General features: G+C 34.7%; 3 protein-coding genes across 3 annotated transcripts; all 3 read left to right on the top strand.

Moving 5' to 3' along the window:
• The first annotated feature begins 691 nt into the window (after positions 1-691).
• Positions 692-3,540, top strand: LOC139881280 (uncharacterized). Its single transcript, XM_071865784.1, has 7 exons — positions 692-876; positions 1,443-1,500; positions 1,796-1,876; positions 1,969-2,004; positions 2,302-2,541; positions 2,633-2,774; positions 3,029-3,540. The coding sequence occupies exons 1-7, from the start codon at positions 692-694 to the stop codon at positions 3,538-3,540; spliced, it is 1,254 nt and encodes a 417-aa protein (XP_071721885.1).
• Positions 3,541-9,830: 6,290 nt separating this feature from the next.
• LOC139881276 (probable protein phosphatase 2C 12) lies at positions 9,831-12,830 on the top strand. Its single transcript, XM_071865781.1, is given in 12 exon segments — positions 9,831-10,028; positions 10,467-10,545; positions 10,548-10,640; positions 11,061-11,214; positions 11,297-11,360; positions 11,491-11,598; positions 11,923-12,048; positions 12,156-12,234; positions 12,237-12,289; positions 12,291-12,391; positions 12,490-12,692; positions 12,805-12,830. Coding segments are annotated over 12 exon segments (1,284 nt in total).
• Positions 12,831-17,500: 4,670 nt separating this feature from the next.
• Positions 17,501-18,544, top strand: LOC139881278 (BRI1 kinase inhibitor 1-like). Its single transcript, XM_071865783.1, is given in 5 exon segments — positions 17,501-17,668; positions 17,670-17,715; positions 17,777-17,896; positions 17,899-18,348; positions 18,351-18,544. Coding segments are annotated over 5 exon segments (978 nt in total).
• The last annotated feature ends 1,252 nt before the right edge of the window (positions 18,545-19,796 follow it).

Raw genomic sequence — 19,796 nt, 5'->3', positions numbered from 1 at the left:
TTATTAATATATGATTTTTTTTTAAATTATAAGTTGAGATTAAAAAAGTTATTATTTTAAGAAAATTATTATATTATCAAATATTATTTTATTAAGCTTATATCGTACGTAATCGATTGGGATCGTAGGTTCTGAGAAATTCCGTTCTCATAAAAAAACGAATTAAAGAAATTTCATCTAACCGATAGTAATTCTACATTATCCACTTGGGTAAAATTAGTTAGTAGGAGTTGAATGATGATGTGGCACCTGCCATTCTCGATTATCGTCTCAGAAGATAAGTTGGGAAATGTTATTCCCTGTTCACACGACTTCGATCCACCGCAGCAATTAACATAAAGCAGCCAATCAAATATCACGATGCGAGGGTAATCCCGTCACATAAAAAACAAATGTAAGGGTATTTATGTACGTTTAAATGTGATTTTGACAATTGTAGTTTCGCCCATACCAAAAAACAAATAATAATGGTGCCCTCCACCAAAAATTATCACTTGCAGACAAAAAGACCTCCCAGTTTCCTTTTTCGTCCTCCTCCTCCTCTTCCATAGTTTGAATCAAATTCTCTGCAAATCCAGAGATTTTTCTTGGGATTTTAAATTACGAGTTGAAGAATAATACTGGGTAAGTTGAGGATTTGGGAAAGAGGAACAGAAAAAAGTTTGGATCTTTTGACTTTCTGTTTTAGGGAATGTGGGGATTTGGTGGGAGATACTATTGGGGAAGAAGAGAAAGTGGGTATGGAGGAAGAAGAGAAGGGATAGTGGTTGTGTTTGCTTGGATGTCAAGTCAAGATAGACACTTGAAGAACTATGTCCAGCTCTACTCTTCTCTTGGATGGGATTCGCTTATTTGTCACTCTCAATTCCTCAATATGTCAGTTTCTTCTCTAATCTCTTTTATGGGTTTTGTTTCTCAAGCTACATGACGATCTTGAGCTCGATTATATTTAGTTTACTTCAAGTGTACGTGATTGTGGTTTGCTGGAAATTAATCATGAACTAATTTTGTGTCTTAATGGAGCTTACAAGATTTAATTGGTAGATGAAATTTGCTTTCCCAAGTTAAACAGTAACAGAAATTAGCTGTGTCATTCAATTTAAACATCTTTCTAGGATAGTTGGAGAGTAGGCCCTTCCTGGTTATTTATGAAAAATGTGTGGATCATAGGATCGGGGTCTTCTAGCCTCTGTAATCTGTATGCAATCGAACATGAATTGTTTGTAGCTTAAGAGTGAACTAGTGTCTTGTGTTTCTATCCTTAAAAAGCACAAATTCTAGTTCTATACAGGCTTGCTTTGTAAGCTTGAAATTTTGTTTTGACTGTGCTTTTGCAATGAACTGTAATTGGATTAAATGTGAAATATTACTTTGGCCATGCTTCACTTAACCGCTGTAACAATTTTGGAGGTGAATTTCACGTCTGTATACATCTTCTACAGGTTCTTTCCCGAGAAGGCAGCAGCTTTAGCTTCTGATCTTCTTAATGAACTCATTGAGGTCAGTGCTTATTTTTGCTCTGAAACTTGAACATGGCCAATGTTTGAAATAATTCCCATGTGCCTTCTCTGTCAATAGTTGTCGTGTCTGAGAGATGAGATAGAGTTTGGATAGAAACCAGCATTATATAAAATGGAAACAAAAAAAAGATATATAGATTCATTGCCTTTTTTTACCTCATATGAAGATAAAGCAACTTAATCTGTTTATCTACCAGCCTTCTTAAGAATTCAGCTATAGAAGTGGCTGTCTAACTGTTATATATCTTTCTTTTTGTCCTTCTGCTTCATTTTAGGATCTGAAGATTAGACCAAGTCCTGTAGTATTTGCTTCATTTTCAGGGTGTCCAAAAGCTTGCATGTATAAGGTTCTTCAGGTAAACCTTTTCGCATATTTTGTGTAATATATCTTTGTTTACGATATTTGGTTGCATATTTCTTCAGGCTGATTTTTCCCTTCCTGTTACAGATAATTGAGGGGCACTGCGAAGCACAAGTAGACATGGTAAGTATAATGTAAATTTTAAGAGCCTGTGTTTACTTACGTGTAATAATGTTGTAGTTGTTCTTTAAAAGTATTTTCAGAAACTACAAAATGTGCTTAAGTTGTACTACTATTTCGTATTTTATCTTTAAATAATTAGCTCTAGAAATTTCAAAAGAATTTCAATCACGATGTAAGGGTTCTTTTTTTTTTTTAATTTAGAAGTGATTCGTTTTTAAATGTATTATTATGTCATTTCGTGAATGTGTTCTATTTCTCATGCAAATTGAAATGTTATTTCCCATTACTTTGGTGAAGGAGGGGTGTCAACTGGTGAGGGACTGTATTTCGGGCCATATTTTCGACTCTAGTCCAGTAGATTTTACTAGTGATTTGGGAACTCGGTTCGTGGTTCACCCATCAGTTCTGAAAATGTCTCGTCCTTCAAAAATGGTTTCATGGATCGCTAGTGGCATAGCTTCTAGTCTTGATGCTCTCTTCCTTAGCAGGTTTGAATCGCAACGAGCAGAGTATTGGCAAACTCTATATGCCTCTGTTGTGAGTATACATCAATATATGAGCATAAAACATTTCATAATCCATTTCAAATATATTTTAGTTTTCATGTCATTCTTTTTTTCTTTTCCAGAACATGGGAGCCCCATATCTTATTTTGTGCTCCGAAAATGACAATCTTGCTCCATACCAAATCATCTGCAATTTTGCTCAGAAATTGCAAGAACTTGGTGGTGATGTAAAACTTCTGAAATGGAGTGGTTCTCCTCATGTAGGTCAGTTTCTAATCTTACGACTGTTTTGGGAAACATTATTTATAATACACCATTAAAAAATTCAGTGATAGAAAAAATCATCTACCGGATGCATAAACAATAAAGTTTTGCTTAAATAAACAAGTATTGTACTGGACTTTTGAAACAATAAAGTTTTTGCGATAGGAACTTTATCTGAATCTTTTGAAACAATAAAGCTTGTGTTTACTAATCATCCTGAGAAATTCTGATCCCATCCATTTATGTTGATCCAGGTCATTATCGACATTACCCCGTTGACTATAAAGCTGCCATAACCGAGCTTCTGGGGAAATCAGCAGCTATTTATTCCCAAAGAATTCAACAGTCCGAAGGAGAAAAGCCGGGGTTGGACGGAACACATGATGAAATCTCGGAGCCGTTGAATGACTTGAGGCAGGCCGCTTCTAGTCCTACACATAGCTTTCAAGGAACTCCTCTAATGGCAACTGACCATTTCCTCGTGCCAACTTCGATGGAGTATTATCAAGGCAGAGATCATGTTGGCTCCATTAGAGACGAACAGCATAAGGAAGGCTTCATTCGTTTACCTAGCCCATCACAAAGCATAAGTGCTCATGGCGTTCTTGGCCAAATACTTTTCGACGTCTGTCTACCCAAGACCATCGATGATTGGGATATAAAGTTGTCAATGTCGAATTCATCTCATAGACGTCCATACGCTTCTTCTTCTCGGAGGAATGGGTCGTTCAATCCGATAAAATGTATACGTCGCTCCAGACTGTAGAGAAACCAGACTTTTGGTGAATAAGTTATTCACCACTAGGTCTTGATGGTTGAGGAACCAGGAATTTTGTGGCTTAAAACCCAAGAAACAATAGGGGAATGGAACAGTGAAATACTAAGATATGTGAAAAATTTAATTTGTTGTTAAAATAAAGAGAATGCTTGTCAGTGTTGTAGCTAAAAGGCCTTATGTTTGTTATACAAATGAAATGGACAAATAGGGCCTCTCTTTCTGACACAAGTTGTATAGAATGCGGCATTATGTTGTTGGTGATTGTAATAAACTATTCCAAATATATAGTATATTTTTCTTTCTGCAGTTCTTGTAAAAGTGTCCTGCTCCTGCCTCCAAACATTACGTTTCCTATAAATAAATGTATCAAAACCATACAATGTATGTTTAAAATATCAAACCCAACAGAACAATCTTGGAAACTAGTTGCAATGCTACTAATAGAGATATATCAGTATAAATATTTAATGATTAAAATCAAGTCACCAGTCAGCATCAACTGCGATTCATTACACCTGGTTAAGGATCTTCTTTCCCTAATAATGATTTTACCCAGCTATGACACTTGAATTATTAACTATCTGAGTCGAGCTACCAGTGTTGAGACCTGTAGAACGAGCTAAAAGTTATCATTGGCCTGATGGTTTCATCCGAAACAGAGATTTCCTCCTTTTTAGCTTTCACAACCAATTTCGTTCCGTCATCGTTTGTCCTTGTTTCAGAGTCAAGTGGTTCTGAGCCAGCTACTGTAATTCCAGATATGCCATTTTGATCCAACCCATTTTCATCTCCAGCCTCATCTAACTTGTCATTATTTTCAACAGGATCAATATTGGTATTGGCTTCAACCCATTTTCCCTTCTTAAGTTTGGTTTTCTTATCAGTAATGGTAATCCATTTGTCCTTCTCTGCCTTCATAAGTTTGATTTTCTCATCAGTATTGGTATTGGCTTCGAGTGGCCTCTTTCTCCTCGGAATAACTGAAAGCCCTGGCTCAAGCTGGAAAATGACAATTACACAAGTCAGCTAAATAAACTAGAAGCAATAAAATAAAGAAGCGTGCATGATTTTGGACAACTAGCTTGATCCAATGCACTCATAGGAAGAATTATCTGGATTGTTATGACTGGACTCAACTTCAAGACTTTGTTATGGAAGACAGATTATGCAAGACAAGAAGACAAAATCCATAATGAAATTGTCAAAAAAAAAAAAAAAAAACTTACAAGAGGCTGAGAGACCACTTCATTGATTTGACCTGACTTTGTCAACTCCTTAAGAGCAATCTCAGCAGCTGACTGCTCAGCTGCCTTGCCGTTAAGAAACCCAGGAAGAGATGTATATGGAACATCATTGACTATAACAGTTGATTTGAAAAATGGTTCATGGGGAGGACCTTTGCACGAGTCTTATAGAGAGGAAAAGCGATGCCAGCTTTTTGGGCAAACTCATGTAAATGCTTCTTGAAAACATAGCCTGATGTCAAGATAGTGTAGAAGTGAGAAAATAAAAACGTTTTAGGAACAACTACAAAAATAGCGAAATTCATTCTTCATGTTTAAATTTTAGTACAAATCACTCATTTATTTGTAATTTATCTGCAAGGACTTCCATTTGATTATAGTGCAGATATAACATAAGACGGCGTCATTAAGCTCGCTTTCCATGCAAAAGTGCTTATCTCTGAAGAATTCATTTAAGTATTTTTATTCTATGTAAGTTGTAGCGTACCTGTGGATCCTTCTTCTGAAGCCATAGTGTAAGAAAGAAGTCCATCGAAATTTATCGTTGGCTGTTTCAGTCTGCAGAAAACCATGCATATAGTATGTAATTAGGCCCACACAAGCACGTAGCCAGTAAAATGGAGGTCTATCGAAAGGTGAGTGTTATGAAATGCTACCAAAACATTACTGTAATTCATGAGTTAGTCAATTTAGAGGTATCACTCAATACTAGCTAGGTGCATATGCAACTATCAAACTATACACAACAACGCCTATAAAAATAAAAACTTCCATAGTTGTCAAAGCAGGCTACTAATTAACATTGACAACTACCATAAGCTTAATTAGCTTGTTTAAATGATCATTACAGTGTCGATGAAGACAAATAATAAGGATGGACGCAAGAAAACAAGTGAAGCAAGTGAACTCTCTTATCTATAGGTTGTACTTATTGTGGACACTATTATGTCGGAAGCTTAATGAAATGCGTTTTGGTGTTCTGTTTTTCAGTCAAAATGTTGTATCCCGGAGTTAAATGTCTTTTTTCTCACCTTGGTAAAGTATATACTACTTCCGTCCCAAAATGGATGCAGACTTTTACATTCAATTTACATTAAAAAATTTATATCTATTTTGGGACGGAGGGAGTATTTGCTTGCTGACAAAGAAATATGAATTTCACACAAAGTTGCACTTATATGAGGCTAAACTATTTTAGTTAAAGCAGAATTTGTGGAGAAGATGATTTTACAGATGACAAGGGTAATTTCAATGTGTGAGCTGTTTCTTGTGGTATATTAATATTGTATGTATGAAGGAAAATAAATTTATAAGCAGAGAGAGAATTTGTTAGTTGATGGATGGCAACTACACATTAAGTTGGGCCTTACTTTTTTCCAGCCTTGCATTTCCATCTACTCTTCAGTTTATAATCTTCTAATTGTAATTTATTGCATAACAACACTATTATGGGTGAGTTCGTTTTGCGGTTTACGGATGCTCGAGCATGCTTAAGCTTGCTTCGAACTGCCTCAAAAGACATGTTTTTTACTAAAAATGGCAAAAAATACGTTTTTCGAGACAGTTTGGAGCAAGCTTAAGCATACTCGAGCATCCGTAAACTGCAAAACGAACGCACCCATAATCTTCCACATTATAGTATGTTCTACCTGAGTAATTAATTACAACCCTTGTCAATTTATTAAAGAATATTATGTTTGTAAAAGTTCATCTAATTGTAATTTAGAGTTCAAGTATGTAATGTAAAATAATCAATCCATCCGTCATGAATTTAACTTGGTTGAATATGTATATATTATGCCAAACAAATTTCCAAATACTACTTAGTACTGTATGGTTTTGTTTTGCCTTTGTTAATTGTTGAGTGCTTAGTGTGAGTGCACTAATGTTAGGTGCGCGTGGGTAAAGAGAATGATCATTGATCAGATCAGGTAGAGGAGGGGATGCTAATTGGCGCCGAGTAATTCGGTCTCTCAAGTGGAGTGGAGGAGGTCAAAGGGTTAGGTTTGAAAAGAGGAAAGAAAGAAAGGGTCTTAACAATTTATTTTTTTGGAAACAAAACATTTTCTTTCGTTCACTTTACTATGAAAATTCAACCATCTATTCAAGATCATAGGAATAGGAGTATATGTATTTTTTAATTGGCAGTGGCCAGCATTCATTCATTACTAATGTTTAAGAGAATAAAATTCGCTACATCTTAAGACAATTTGCTCAAAAAAATAAAATAAATAGAACTAGAAAAGAAGTTAGTATTTCATTTAATTAAAATATGAGTTAATTTATTCTCCTCCCTCTCTACGAAAAAAAATGAACATGTGTATGTTCTCTTTTTACATTCCCAAATATTCCAATATTAAAAAAAAAAAAAAAACAATATGGTGTCCGAACCATCATCTTAGTTGGTATGTATATTTTATCACTAGATAATATGGACAACGAAATGTATATTTATCAACTTTTAAAAATGTGAATATTTTTGTCACATGCAATAATGTTTTTTTCTTTTTACTTTGTCCATAACTAGTAAGTGATATTGCTGCTGATGTAGCCTGTAGAGCTCATTTTTTTTTAATATGTAAAGTTGGTTTCTTCAGTAGTTGAATTCATATTTTTTTGATGGAATAAACGTTTTAATCATTGAGTCATGTTTTATTTGACGATTTAGAACTCATTTATGAAAGTTATATGGAAGGTTCTCATTTAAATCGAGCTAATGTTGATACTGACGAAATAATAGTTAAGGAAGAACATTAGGGGTAAGAAAACTAAATAATATAAAGATTCCAAAATTAGGATAGCTAGGTATTTGGAAACACATTAATAACATAAAAATTTGACTTCGTAAGAGGTTAATTTGAGCCTGAGAAAGCACATGAAAGTTTTAAATTGAAATGGAGGAAGTATTTATTAAATGAATTATAATGAAACAAAAACATTTTCCTAATCAATTTTTCTACATATAATGTCAATGTTCCAATGCTTCTTGATGAGGAACTTTTGAAAAGGTCAAAGGGGGAAGTACATGAGTGGATAAAAGGTGATTATCGAACTATATAGAGAAATGGTCTTATGATCATAAGACTTAATTAGTTCTATTTTTCTTTATGTTCACGACAACTCTACTACTTATCATCGTTAAATAATCATATGAAAAACCAGAGCGTTGGCAAATCGGGCATGTTCGTCACGATACTTTCTACCCTCCCCTATCTAATTAACTTAATCTATTTTTGTAGGGCCCAATGTTAAATTTAATATATATTTTTTAATTTTTCTAGATATATATATTTATTAATATTGATTAAATATAATTTTTTTTATGTATGTAAAAAAAATTAAAAAAAATATGTATTATATTAGGAAGAAAAAAAGAAAAACCATTTCGAGTCCGATCCAACGGCTGCTATAAAGCGCACGATCGAGATGCTGTTTGGTGGGGTCCATATCAAAACGGCTTTTTTGAGCGCCGAACGAACGGTACGGTGCGTTTTTGACATGCCATTTACCAAAAAAATAAAGTAAACCATGTATATTTCGTCCCCATTGTTTCATACTCTATTTTTAAATACCCCTATCAATGTGGTTCCGTTTTATGTAATGTACCTACCGTTATGTTATTTGATGTAGTAAACCCAACAATAAAGGAGACAGGATTTTGACTTTCAAAAAAGAGAAAAGGAGACACTGAGACAGGATTTTTATATAGAGATTGCCAAATTCCTACTACGTACAGTCTGTAATAATTTAGGAATGAAAAATATCATAATTCCTTTTTTTTTATGTTCGATTTTATCTTTTTTTTTTTATATATACGATTTTATTTTTTTTACGAATATAATTTTCTTTATAATTGCGTCTTGTTTATATTTTTTGTTTGTAGATGGTTGATTTGAATCTAATGCATATTTAGAATTGTAATTTTATGACCCTTAATTTGAGGAGGAGGCAAACATTTTTTTTCTAGTGTTCAAACTGTATTTTATTTCGCATAATTAAATAACTTTTCCGATAAATTTTACGAAAATAACCATAATTTAAACTATAAATATTCAAATGGGCATTTGTTTGCGTCATTGAAAAGATGGGACATGTGCCTATAACTTTCATGAAGAAACTCAAGCTTGTTTATCACCTCCTACCTTCTATTGATGGATTTACAGATATAACTTGACACACATATGGCCACCTCAAGCATACTTTTTTTTAATGAAGATAGTCATACAAATTAAGTACAATCATACAATATATCCAACAGAGGAACGGAAGAATAAGTATAGGGGTATTTAAGTCAACAGTTTAAAACCACAGGGGGCCAAATGTATCGTTTACTCAAAAAGAAGCAACTAAAAACGAAATTACAGAAAGAATTGAGAAAGTAGGCATCAATTGCGCATAATTAGAAAATACAGACATAAATTAAAAAGAAAGTTTTTTATTCTCTCTCTCTCTCTCTATCTATCTCTTTTGTTGTTTCATTTCAACGACAATGGAATTATTGCAGTTTTCCGGGATCCGCGTTTCTCGTTCACAACAACCTAGCATCAATTAATCATCTTCTTCAACAATCATCTTCTTCATTCATTCGCCCGCGTTATTTCTTCTTCTAGGTACGTCAATGTATGTATGTATGAATCTACGCGTTTTAGAGGACAATTTCTTCAGTTTTTAGCATCGCATTAACCTGCCTGTTATAATCTGTTTCGGTATCATTTTTTTTTCAAACGTGATCTTCATTTCTGTGAATTTCGTAACTGTTTGATGTTTCTTTTTTCATTAAATTTATTTGTCAAGTTATCTTCCGTTCACTTATTGGTTGATTTGAATCGAATTGAGACATACATTTTTTATTTCGTCGGAGTATTGTTGGAGTAATGTCCTGATATCTAAATTTTGTATTATTCACCGATTCGACTGCGTCAAGGGTGGATATTTAGAGTCGGACATTGTCCACATTGTGGATTGTAAAGGATTACAATCAAATCAAGGAATAATATTCATCTGTTTTTTCTTTTTACTTGGAGGGCGTTGACTATGTCCACCAGGAGCGATAATCATCAGACTATCCCTCTCGCTGTGCTGTTAAGGCGTGAATTAGCCAATGAGAAGGTTGAGAACCCAGAGATTATTAGTGGACAGGCTAGTCAAAGCAAAAAAGGAGAGGACTTCACGTATATCAAAATGGATTGTCAAAGGGCTTTAGGAGATGGGGTTACCACGTATTCTGTTTTTCGGGGTATTCATCTCTCTCCTTATCCCTAAGCTTATATGGTTCAGTTTGCGCTTCGTGTTCATCATCTACAGATATTATTGTTGTCTCAGGGCTTCCATCTTCTGATTTTGAAAAAGGCACACTGACAATAGTGTACCTTTTTGAAGCATGCTGGTGAATTTCACAATAGGATGCATAGACACGTATAATAATATGTTCATCTTCCAATGCCATGAACTAGTTTGTTTTCGTAGAACCCTTATTATGCTATTTTGAACATTAAATCACTCAGTAGCTTTAGGACGAGCTCTTAAAAACAATTTAAAAGTGCGTTAAAGTCACTTGTCACAACATTGGCTTGGTATGTTAGGCACCACTTACCAATTATCTCTCAATACCACCATTGCTCCTATATTTTCTACAACGGAATAAGAATTCTAATCTTGAACTTTATTATGCAGCTATTTGATGGACATAATGGGTCTGCAGCTGCTATTTATACGAAGGAGAATCTCCTAAATAATGTTCTAAGTGCCATTCACCTGATCTTAATAGAGATGAATGGGTGGCAGCATTGCCAAGAGCATTGGTTGCAGGCTTTGTAAAAACAGACAAAGAGTTCCAACAGAGAGGTATATTGTACTATGGTTAGAATTTTTTTTGTAGAATTTGTCTGTTGTTGTCTTTCTCATTTGCTACTCCTAATGAGATATGCATTTTCCTTTTCAGTTTCTTGCCGGACTTCATATGTTGTTTGTGCTTAACATGTTTTTGAATCTATGATACTAATGTTAACTCTTCCTATTTTGGGGATAGCTTAATGAATAAGTTGCATCAAGTGAAATATTGGTTGAAATCTTTGTTACACTGAGTGGGGAACTTGCTATGTTACGTACTCTTGACTGTTGAACTCTGTGAAATTTAGTTTGTCTTTGTTGACTTCTATTGGTTGAACGTCCATTTCTTGGACACTAATTTTAGGGTTTCCCTATAGCATTACACCCATTTTATTATATATGGTATTTAAGTACTAATTTTTTGCTACTTTTCAGCACAAATGTCAGGGACTACTGTCACCTTTGCGATTATAGATGGGTGGGTTGTGAGTGTTGCATCAGTGGGTGACTCCCGTTGCATACTTGAATCTGCAGAAGGAGATATATATTACTTATCAGCAGATCACAGGCTTGATACCAATGAGGAAGAGTAAGCTTCAACTTACAGTCTGTCTGACCATCTAACAAAAAATTGCCTCTCTTATTAATCATGTCTTATGGATATTCATTAGGAGGACCCGTGTCACTGCAAGTGGGGGTGAGGTTGGACGGCTCAATACAGGAGGAGGGACTGAGGTATCTTCCCTGCTTGTAGTATCATACATTTCGTGTGTGTGACACCAGTGACAATTGTCATTATACAAACAAATTAATGAATGTTCAACCTCTACTGATTTCATTTTTTTTGTTCTTTTTGTGGCTATAGATTGGTCCTTTGAGATGTTGGCCTGGTGGCCTGTGTCTCTCACGATCTATTGGCGATATGGATGTTGGCGAGTTCATTGTTCCTGTTCCTTATGTAAAGCAAGTGAAGGTTTTGATTTTTCTCTAATGATCAATATATTACTTGCTTCCATACGATGGGATTGTGTAATGATGATTGATTTCAAGTGTAGCCCTTTTTTCCCGTTAATTTTACCTTTGTCGAACCTTTCTAATGATCATTCAAATCATGAGATTCTCTGAAGAATGTTTCATTCCTCACTTTTGAAATGTCCTTACTGTAAATTGTTGCTCTATTTTAATTTTTAACCAACATATTTCTTTTTAAAAAATTATCTATCGGCTCTTTAGTCCTGTTGTATAGTTTAGGTTCAGAGGAATCAATCCTAATTTGTTACTAATGAATATCTTTCAGATGTCCACAACTGGGGCTAGGATTATCATCTCAAGTGATGGAGTTTGGGATGCTTTATCTGCTGAAGTGGCTCTTGATTGTTGTCGTGGGATGCCACCAGATTCTGCAGCAGCACAGATTGTCAAAGTAATTTGCCACCCACAACATTTATGTTTATGTTTGTGTTCTCGTTCTATTTATTTTCATTAGATGTTTACCTCGTATATGTTTTCTTACTCGTCTTTCGATGACAGGAATCTGTCGGATCGAAAGGACTTAGAGACGATACAACCTGTATCGTGATTGATGTACTACCTCAGGAGAAGCCACCAGCCCATTGCCACCACCTAAAAGAACAGGAAAAGGAGTGTTCAAGTCCATGTTTCGTTAAAAAAAACACGGAATCGTCGTCTGCGATGGATAAAGACTACGTCGAGCCACATGTCGTGGAGGAATTGTTCGAGGAAGGATCTGCAAACCTTTCTGAAAGGTGCAAACATTGTGTTTATCGATATATAAGGACTTTCAATGTTGTTAGTTATGGTTTCTTTTAATAATGCGATATATGACGTTTCTGTAAAATTGCAGGTTAGACACAAAATATCCATTGTGCAACATGTTTAAGCTGTTTATGTGTGCTGTTTGTCAAATGGAGATGAAACCTGGAGAAGGTATTTCAATTCATGCTGATCCAGCTAATTCTGGAAAGCTACGTCCATGGGATGGACCTTTCCTATGCTCAACTTGCCAAGAGAAGAAAGAAGCCATGGAGGGGAAAAGACCTTCTGGAGGTAAACATCTGTTTTTCCGCTCGGTCCATAAATTCTCTTATGGTCAAACAGCTGTTGCTGAATTGCGGATGTTTCTTTTCTCTTGTTTCTGCTTTTGTTCGTTTATTTGCAGATAGACATAGTAGTGAAAGTGACTAGCAAGAAATCTCTCCATAATTTCTACAAGCAATTAACGATTATTTTGGAGGTGCTCGTAATTGGAAAAGACTTGAATCACTGAAATGTTAATATATTCTGAAGCATCTCGAAGTCAGAATGTCAAAAAAGTGATGGCAACTTCTGCTGCTTTCGTTTTTAAGAATTTATTTTTCTGACTTCCGAAGTTATAACAGTTGTGCTCGCCTACCGAGAAAAAGATTTGAGGAAAAAAAGGCTCTAACAAACTCAGTCCCTGCCTGGTAATTCAATTTTTTTTTTCTTTCTTTCTTCTGAATACATTGCATTACATAGAGATAACATTGAATGATATAACTACCTTCAGTGTAGTGATATAATTAATATAGGGAGTTTTTGTTTTTATACATAATTGCTTCAAACAGACATAGACCAAGAACTTGTGTGATGCGCCGAGTTTAACGAATTTGTTCGTGTATCATTATTAATTTGATCCTGTTGCGAGACAATGGAAGTTAAAGTCTTGGACATTTTGTTGATGAATTATCAATTTAAAATTTATTACTTCGTCGTTAATGATTGCATTTAAGTGTACATGTTTGTATTTTGATTAAGTTTTGGTGGTCAAACGGGTAAGGGTTGTATAATGAAAGTGCCATAAGAGCTACAGCTGTGTGTTCCATAGTTCCACATGATTGGGACCCCATCCCTTTGAGCGCGGGGACAATAAACAGACATACACAACTAGATTGGAAGATTTGTGTATGTTTTGTATGTGGATCAATTACTAGCTAGCCTGCCTAGTTGTTCGCTAATCGTGGGGGACCTCTCATCCTTTCTCCTACTTCATCATGCTGAATCTCCTCCATTCGCGTAAAAACTAGTATTACTTGCTCTGTCAAAATAATAATACGTAAATACGTAAACTTAGATCTCTAGTATTACTTGCATGGAGACATATTTTCACATCACAAATCTATACACATGCATCCTCTTTCTTTAGACATTATGGTTCGGTACGAGATTCTCATTCCCTTGTACGGATTCCTATATATGGGTTTTTTTTCCAAAACTTGTGAGAATTACCTAAGAAGTTCGATCATGTTATGGAGAATTGAACGGAAAAAGCTTTGGATACCTTTTAATTAATATCTATGGTGGACCTATGAGTTTTTAGAATCTGGACTTGGTAGTACATGTAATTATTTTTCAATCACATGGAGTAATAGGAGACGATCAGTACGAGTACCACACGCAACAACATCGTTTGTGATTAGTTGAGACAACTTTGTCCGTTATTACAATGGCCTTCGCTTATAGTTAACTTCACTCGATGGAATTGGTGGTAAATATTTAAGGTTTGGATTGGGTTTTGATTGTAAAGATAGCAGTGTGAAAGTGAATAAGAAGACAACATTATGATGGGGTTGGAGATAGATACAGAATTGAATGTGTTAGTGGTAAACAGAAAGACATGATTCGGAAAACAAGCTTGCAAACATAGGGAAAAAGATAAGAATAAGAAAGAGAGTTATTTGTTTGATACAATGTTTGTATGTTTTCTTGGCTTTTCTTTCGTTATTTGACCGCTTTGTCTTCAAACAGAAATAAAATATATATATATATATATAAGTGGCCACGAGTGGCTGAAACAAAGATAAAGATAAAAAAAGGGATTTGCCTACTAAAAGGATCTTTACATTATATGTATGGGGCTACTCCTTATGGAGTGTGAAATCTTTGTTTTATGCATTCTTTTTCTTATTCTCTACTATACATAAAATTAAACTCTTACAACGAAACGGGGAGTGTATTAGATTAGACTATTACTATTAGTATTATATTATTAGAGATAGAGAGAGATATTAGTAGTATTAAATTTTTGAGTTTAGTGTAAAGATGAGTCTCTCCACAAAATAATGCCTCCATGATTGATTCTGATGTTGACCTTAACTAAACGAACAAAATTCTTCTTCTGCTAAAACGGACCCCACCACCTTGTACACGTGTGTGTGGGCTCCACCTACCTTCACCTAATTGTGTGATTTCTTCCTTTCGGTCTTTCCATTTCATTTTCATCTTTTTTTTTTCTTTCTTTCTACACCATATGGATTCAAGTCTTCATTTCGAGCACCAAAGTCTTCACCCAAAAAGAATTTTAACTTGTAATTTTCCAACATATTTTACCATCGTACGTATCTTCATCAAAACGTGCCGATAAGTCGAGCAAATAGCATTATAAACAAGTTTCAAATATAAGTAAAATCATATGTTCTTTTCACGATATTATTTTAACATATTATCTAGATCCTGTCTAGATATAAGTGACGACTCGCTCACATGTCCTTTAGCTTCAGGTAGCACCGGATGTAACTCGGCCTCACCAAGGACCTGCCATCGTATTACACAATAGATTATTTACTTAATTAACTTCATTGATAAAGCGATAAAACCCAATAAAAGATGGTCCTTATGAACTTTTTATATATCATGACCGATCATATGCTAATAGGAAAGATTTTCATATTTTCGATAAAATATTTTAAACTCAATTTCTCAACATCAAATTCAAAACAATTTTTAGAACTACTTTAAAAATAATTTTAGAATATGACTTATTAGACTATTATTATACTCCATTATTTTGTATATTATATTCACTATTTATTGAATAGCTCTATTCATCTAAAAATATGTATGAATATTTGATTTGTATATCCATCTAAGTTTGGATTCTCGGTGTAAATTTATGTTTCTTTTGATAGTGTGTGCTCTTTTGCTACACATATTTTTTAATACTAATCCATTTAGATTGAAAATTGATTGATGAGAAACTTTGATCCCAAAACAGTGGTTTGAATGTCACTTGTCATATTTTCAGTGTTCCCCTTTCGGTTCAAACATCAAAGATATAGAGGTTGTCTAATCTTCCTAACTTGACAAACAATTGATTGTAATCATATTTAGATATCATAATACAACATAGAATCTGATACATTTATAGTAGCTACCTATGATTTGAACCTCTAATAGACTATACATCTCTTTCTGCAATGCCCTTTTGTCAAGCTTTGCGTATTAGTCCTTTAATTTTGACTAAACCAAAACCGTCCGTAAGCTAAGAATTAAGGGGGTGCGCTACTTTTATACATCCAAAAATTAAAAGGTAAATATCAAAGAATCTTATCGAAATGAAGTTTCTGGATTAAAAAAAAAAAAAAGCTCATTCCGGGAATGGCATTCCCGGAATCACCTAATTAATTACATCTACGCCTAATTAATGAATACTCGTTCCGGAAATGCCATTTCCGAAATTAACTTGTTCCGGAAATACTATTTCCGGAAAGAATACAAATATTTACCTTTCCCACAATTTCCATGCAAATGTTTACGTTTTTATTTTTTAATACACATATATAATTTCTTGAGAACTAAGGTCAGTAAAGTGAAAAACCTAGGGGTGAAAATTCTAAAACTAAGGGGCTCTCCATATAATGTTTCCCGGCCCGTTTATACTGTACATGAATTGCCTCTGTACTTTTTCATCATATGCGAGGCATAATTAATAAACTCATTAATTCATAAATTCTTTAAATTTTCTAGGCAAATAAGGTTAAATAGTAAATTACCCTCATATTTTGCTTCGAGAAGTTCATTGTTTGATGGGTTCATTTACCATTCCACGTTCATTTGCTGGCATGATATGTATCTAGTAGTGGGACATAAAATGAAAAAGAAAAAATGGAAAAAACTTTCCATTGAATTGAAATCTAGGACTGTTCAAACTTGGATTTTGACATTAAAATTTGCTGGGTAGGCAACACCCTGATTCAGATATTGTACTTGGCCGAAGTAAAAGGAAAAAAGTTTACCCAAACAAGGTAATACATACTACAATTATTAGTGAGCAAGTGGCAATAAGTACACAAAAAGATTCTCTTGAAATGGGCGTTACGACTAATAAATAAGTATATAGATAGATATGGACTATTGATTGTATAGAGAGACAGATGAATCGATGTTAAACTTGGAAAAACAAAAAGGCACAAAAGGACATAAACCTGGAAATAAAAAAATGCTTTTTATGCATATGGTGATTCATTCATTCCCATCTTTGCTTTTTGTGGGCAAATTTGGATGTTAGTGAAGCCTTAATTTGGTTTTAATCAATCCCCCCTTAGAATGAAAATGAATGGAATAGCTGTTAGATTTTGAAAAGGACCCACTCCCAATACCATTTGCCTTCTCTTAACATACATATTCATCTTTCTGTTAAACTACAGTCGTGTAAATATCGTGTCCGTTTCGCCGTGTAAATATCGTGTCCGTTTCGCCGTACTCTTAACAATAGTCTTGTAAATATATTAATCTCATCTAATCTTAAAATAGTGTCATGTCCATTGCCACCACACTATCATTCTATCTTAATCTCTCTCTATATCTTACAAGAATGGAAAAAAAATAATGCATAAAAGATAAGTAAATTATTCAAATCTTTTTTCTCTCTATTTGAAATTTTCTTCTTCACTATGTGATACTAAAGACACATTATATTGCCTAACTTCACACCGACATCTCTCTCTCTGTCTCCACTGATTTCTGATTGCCTTATCCCTTCAATCTCAATAATCATCCTTTACAGTCACTTCCATTTGTCATTCTTTCAATCATAATTCAATCTTGAAATTCATATTATGGAGACTCGTCAATCTCTAAAAAAATCACAAGAAGAAGAAGAAGAGCATATTACATTATGTGAAGCTCAAGCAACGACAAGTACAACAAACAATAAGCAAGCTCTAGCTCAACCAACTCCGCCAGCTTCGCCGCCGTCGGCGACTTCATCTCCATCTCATGAATTCCTCCTTCACAATATCCCTCCAATCTAATCCATCTGCCACGTCAGCACAACAACAACAATCTTCTCGAAATTCTTACAACATAGTAATAATAAGTTTTCCAAGACGCCTCAAATTCATTCGCCATAGATTTATCACCGGCCGACGAGATATTCTTCCACGGTCACTTACTTCCTCTCCACCTCCTATCCCACCTCCCAGTCTCGCCCCGCTCCTCCACAAATTCATTGGACAGTTTACCCTCCCCGTCAAAGATTTCTTACTCGATGATCCAAAACCTAGTAGCAACAACAACGTCGAGAGCTCCAAAAACCACGGAAACGATAAGCAAGAACATTTCAAACTGAAATCGAGAAACAAGTCGTCCTCGAAAACGTTTTCGCTATTCGGGATAAACAAATGGAGGAAAGGGTTCGATTCGTCGTCAGAAGAGAAAGCAAAACATCATCATAATCATCATCATAATAATATTAATGATAGCAAGAAGAGGTTGAAATTCGATCATGTGAGTCACGTGATAAAGAGGTATGTGAAAATGGTTAGGCCATTCTTGTTCTTCAAAGGATCAAGGAAAGAGATGAACAATGTCCATTTCAATGGCCGACAAGCTTATTCGTTTTCCGGGAATGTGAGTATGAGGAGTCGAAGAGATCAGTTGAGAGGGAGGAGGGGTGAATTCTCAGCTCGGCATCGATGAGGACTTCTCCGACGAACAGCGGTTTATTGGTCGCGACGGCATCGAATAATAGCGGAGGGATTCATTCTCCGTCGACGACGAGTGATAGCACCATGGAAGAGCTGCACGCTGCTGCTATTCAGGCTGCTATTGCTCATTGCAAGAACTCATTCGCGGTCGAAGATAAAGTAGTCAATTGTTAATTACTATATACTTATGAAAATACACGATCAATTTTATATATACATATCGTAATGCTTTTCATTTATGATTAATTATTTGGTCTTTGTATAAATTGGTGTATATGGAAATTAAAGTGCTAATGGGAAGAGTAATGGGAAGTAACTTAAAAAATTACAGTTACAGGATTTTTTTTTAAACTTTCAGATATAATATGAATTTTTTTCCTTGATCTTGTCAACCTTAATTTGGATTTGGCGTGACCATTTTCAGATTTTGAACGTTTGAAGATTTAATTTAGAGTGAATCTATAAGTTTGATGAATTCTTTAATGAGTCCACTTACATTAATCCCAGTCAACAATAAAAAGTAGTCCCGCATTGAATTATATACTTATGAAACAATGACGTGATGATTTTGATTTTAAAAATTTTGGATGGAAGGGTACGTCCTCGGTCTGGAGAAACTAAGAAAAACCCATCTCTCATATTTCATCACATACATTCTTTTCATCCCATACAAAACATATATGTCCATCTGCAGTTAATTTTATCGACGTGAAACTTAATCACTCTCTAATCATATATATAATGATATGTGCCCTTGGATATGTCAGACCTTTTCTACGTCACTGACCCTTTTCTCAGTTAGACTAAATCCAAAAGCCTTTAAAAATTTCACAGGACAAATTTATCATTAAAATACTCCCTGTATACTATATCAAATATATGTAGTTTTAGAAAATTCGAGTAAATTAAGATTTTTTTTTAACTATAATATGCTCGATAAAATAAATAAGTAAATAAATCAAACTAAAAGAAAATATTTTACAAAATTTACTCAAGTTGTTGTAAGGTGGTGGTGGACCGCTGGTCGTCCACATTAGTCAACGAGGACCTGCATCTCTCAACAGTGGTCAATGACAGCCAATATATTGGTAGCCAATTGTTTGTATATTTTGTGATCTTTTCCTTATAAAAAAAATCGTGGCGGTCAAAAGTTGTCAACGACAATCAAATGTGGTTGTTTAGTCAGTCAACGAGGATCACTTGATGGTCCGTGGCGGTCAATGGTGACCGGTGATGATGTGCGGCGAAGAGTGGTTGAGGTGGATTAAAGGGTTAGTGACGTGTAAAAACTTTGAGACGTCGGATGGCATGCACGAATTACTATATGAGTGGCTAGAGAGTGCCACATCAACGAAGTTGACTGTAGAATGACATATAACATCATAAAACTTTCATTTTATAACGAGTTCGACGGTAAATCAGTAAA

Source organism: Rutidosis leptorrhynchoides, unplaced genomic scaffold (assembly GCF_046630445.1).
Source record: "Rutidosis leptorrhynchoides isolate AG116_Rl617_1_P2 unplaced genomic scaffold, CSIRO_AGI_Rlap_v1 contig139, whole genome shotgun sequence".
Taxonomy (NCBI): domain Eukaryota; kingdom Viridiplantae; phylum Streptophyta; class Magnoliopsida; order Asterales; family Asteraceae; genus Rutidosis; species Rutidosis leptorrhynchoides.
This window is presented reverse-complemented; position numbering and strand designations above follow the sequence as displayed.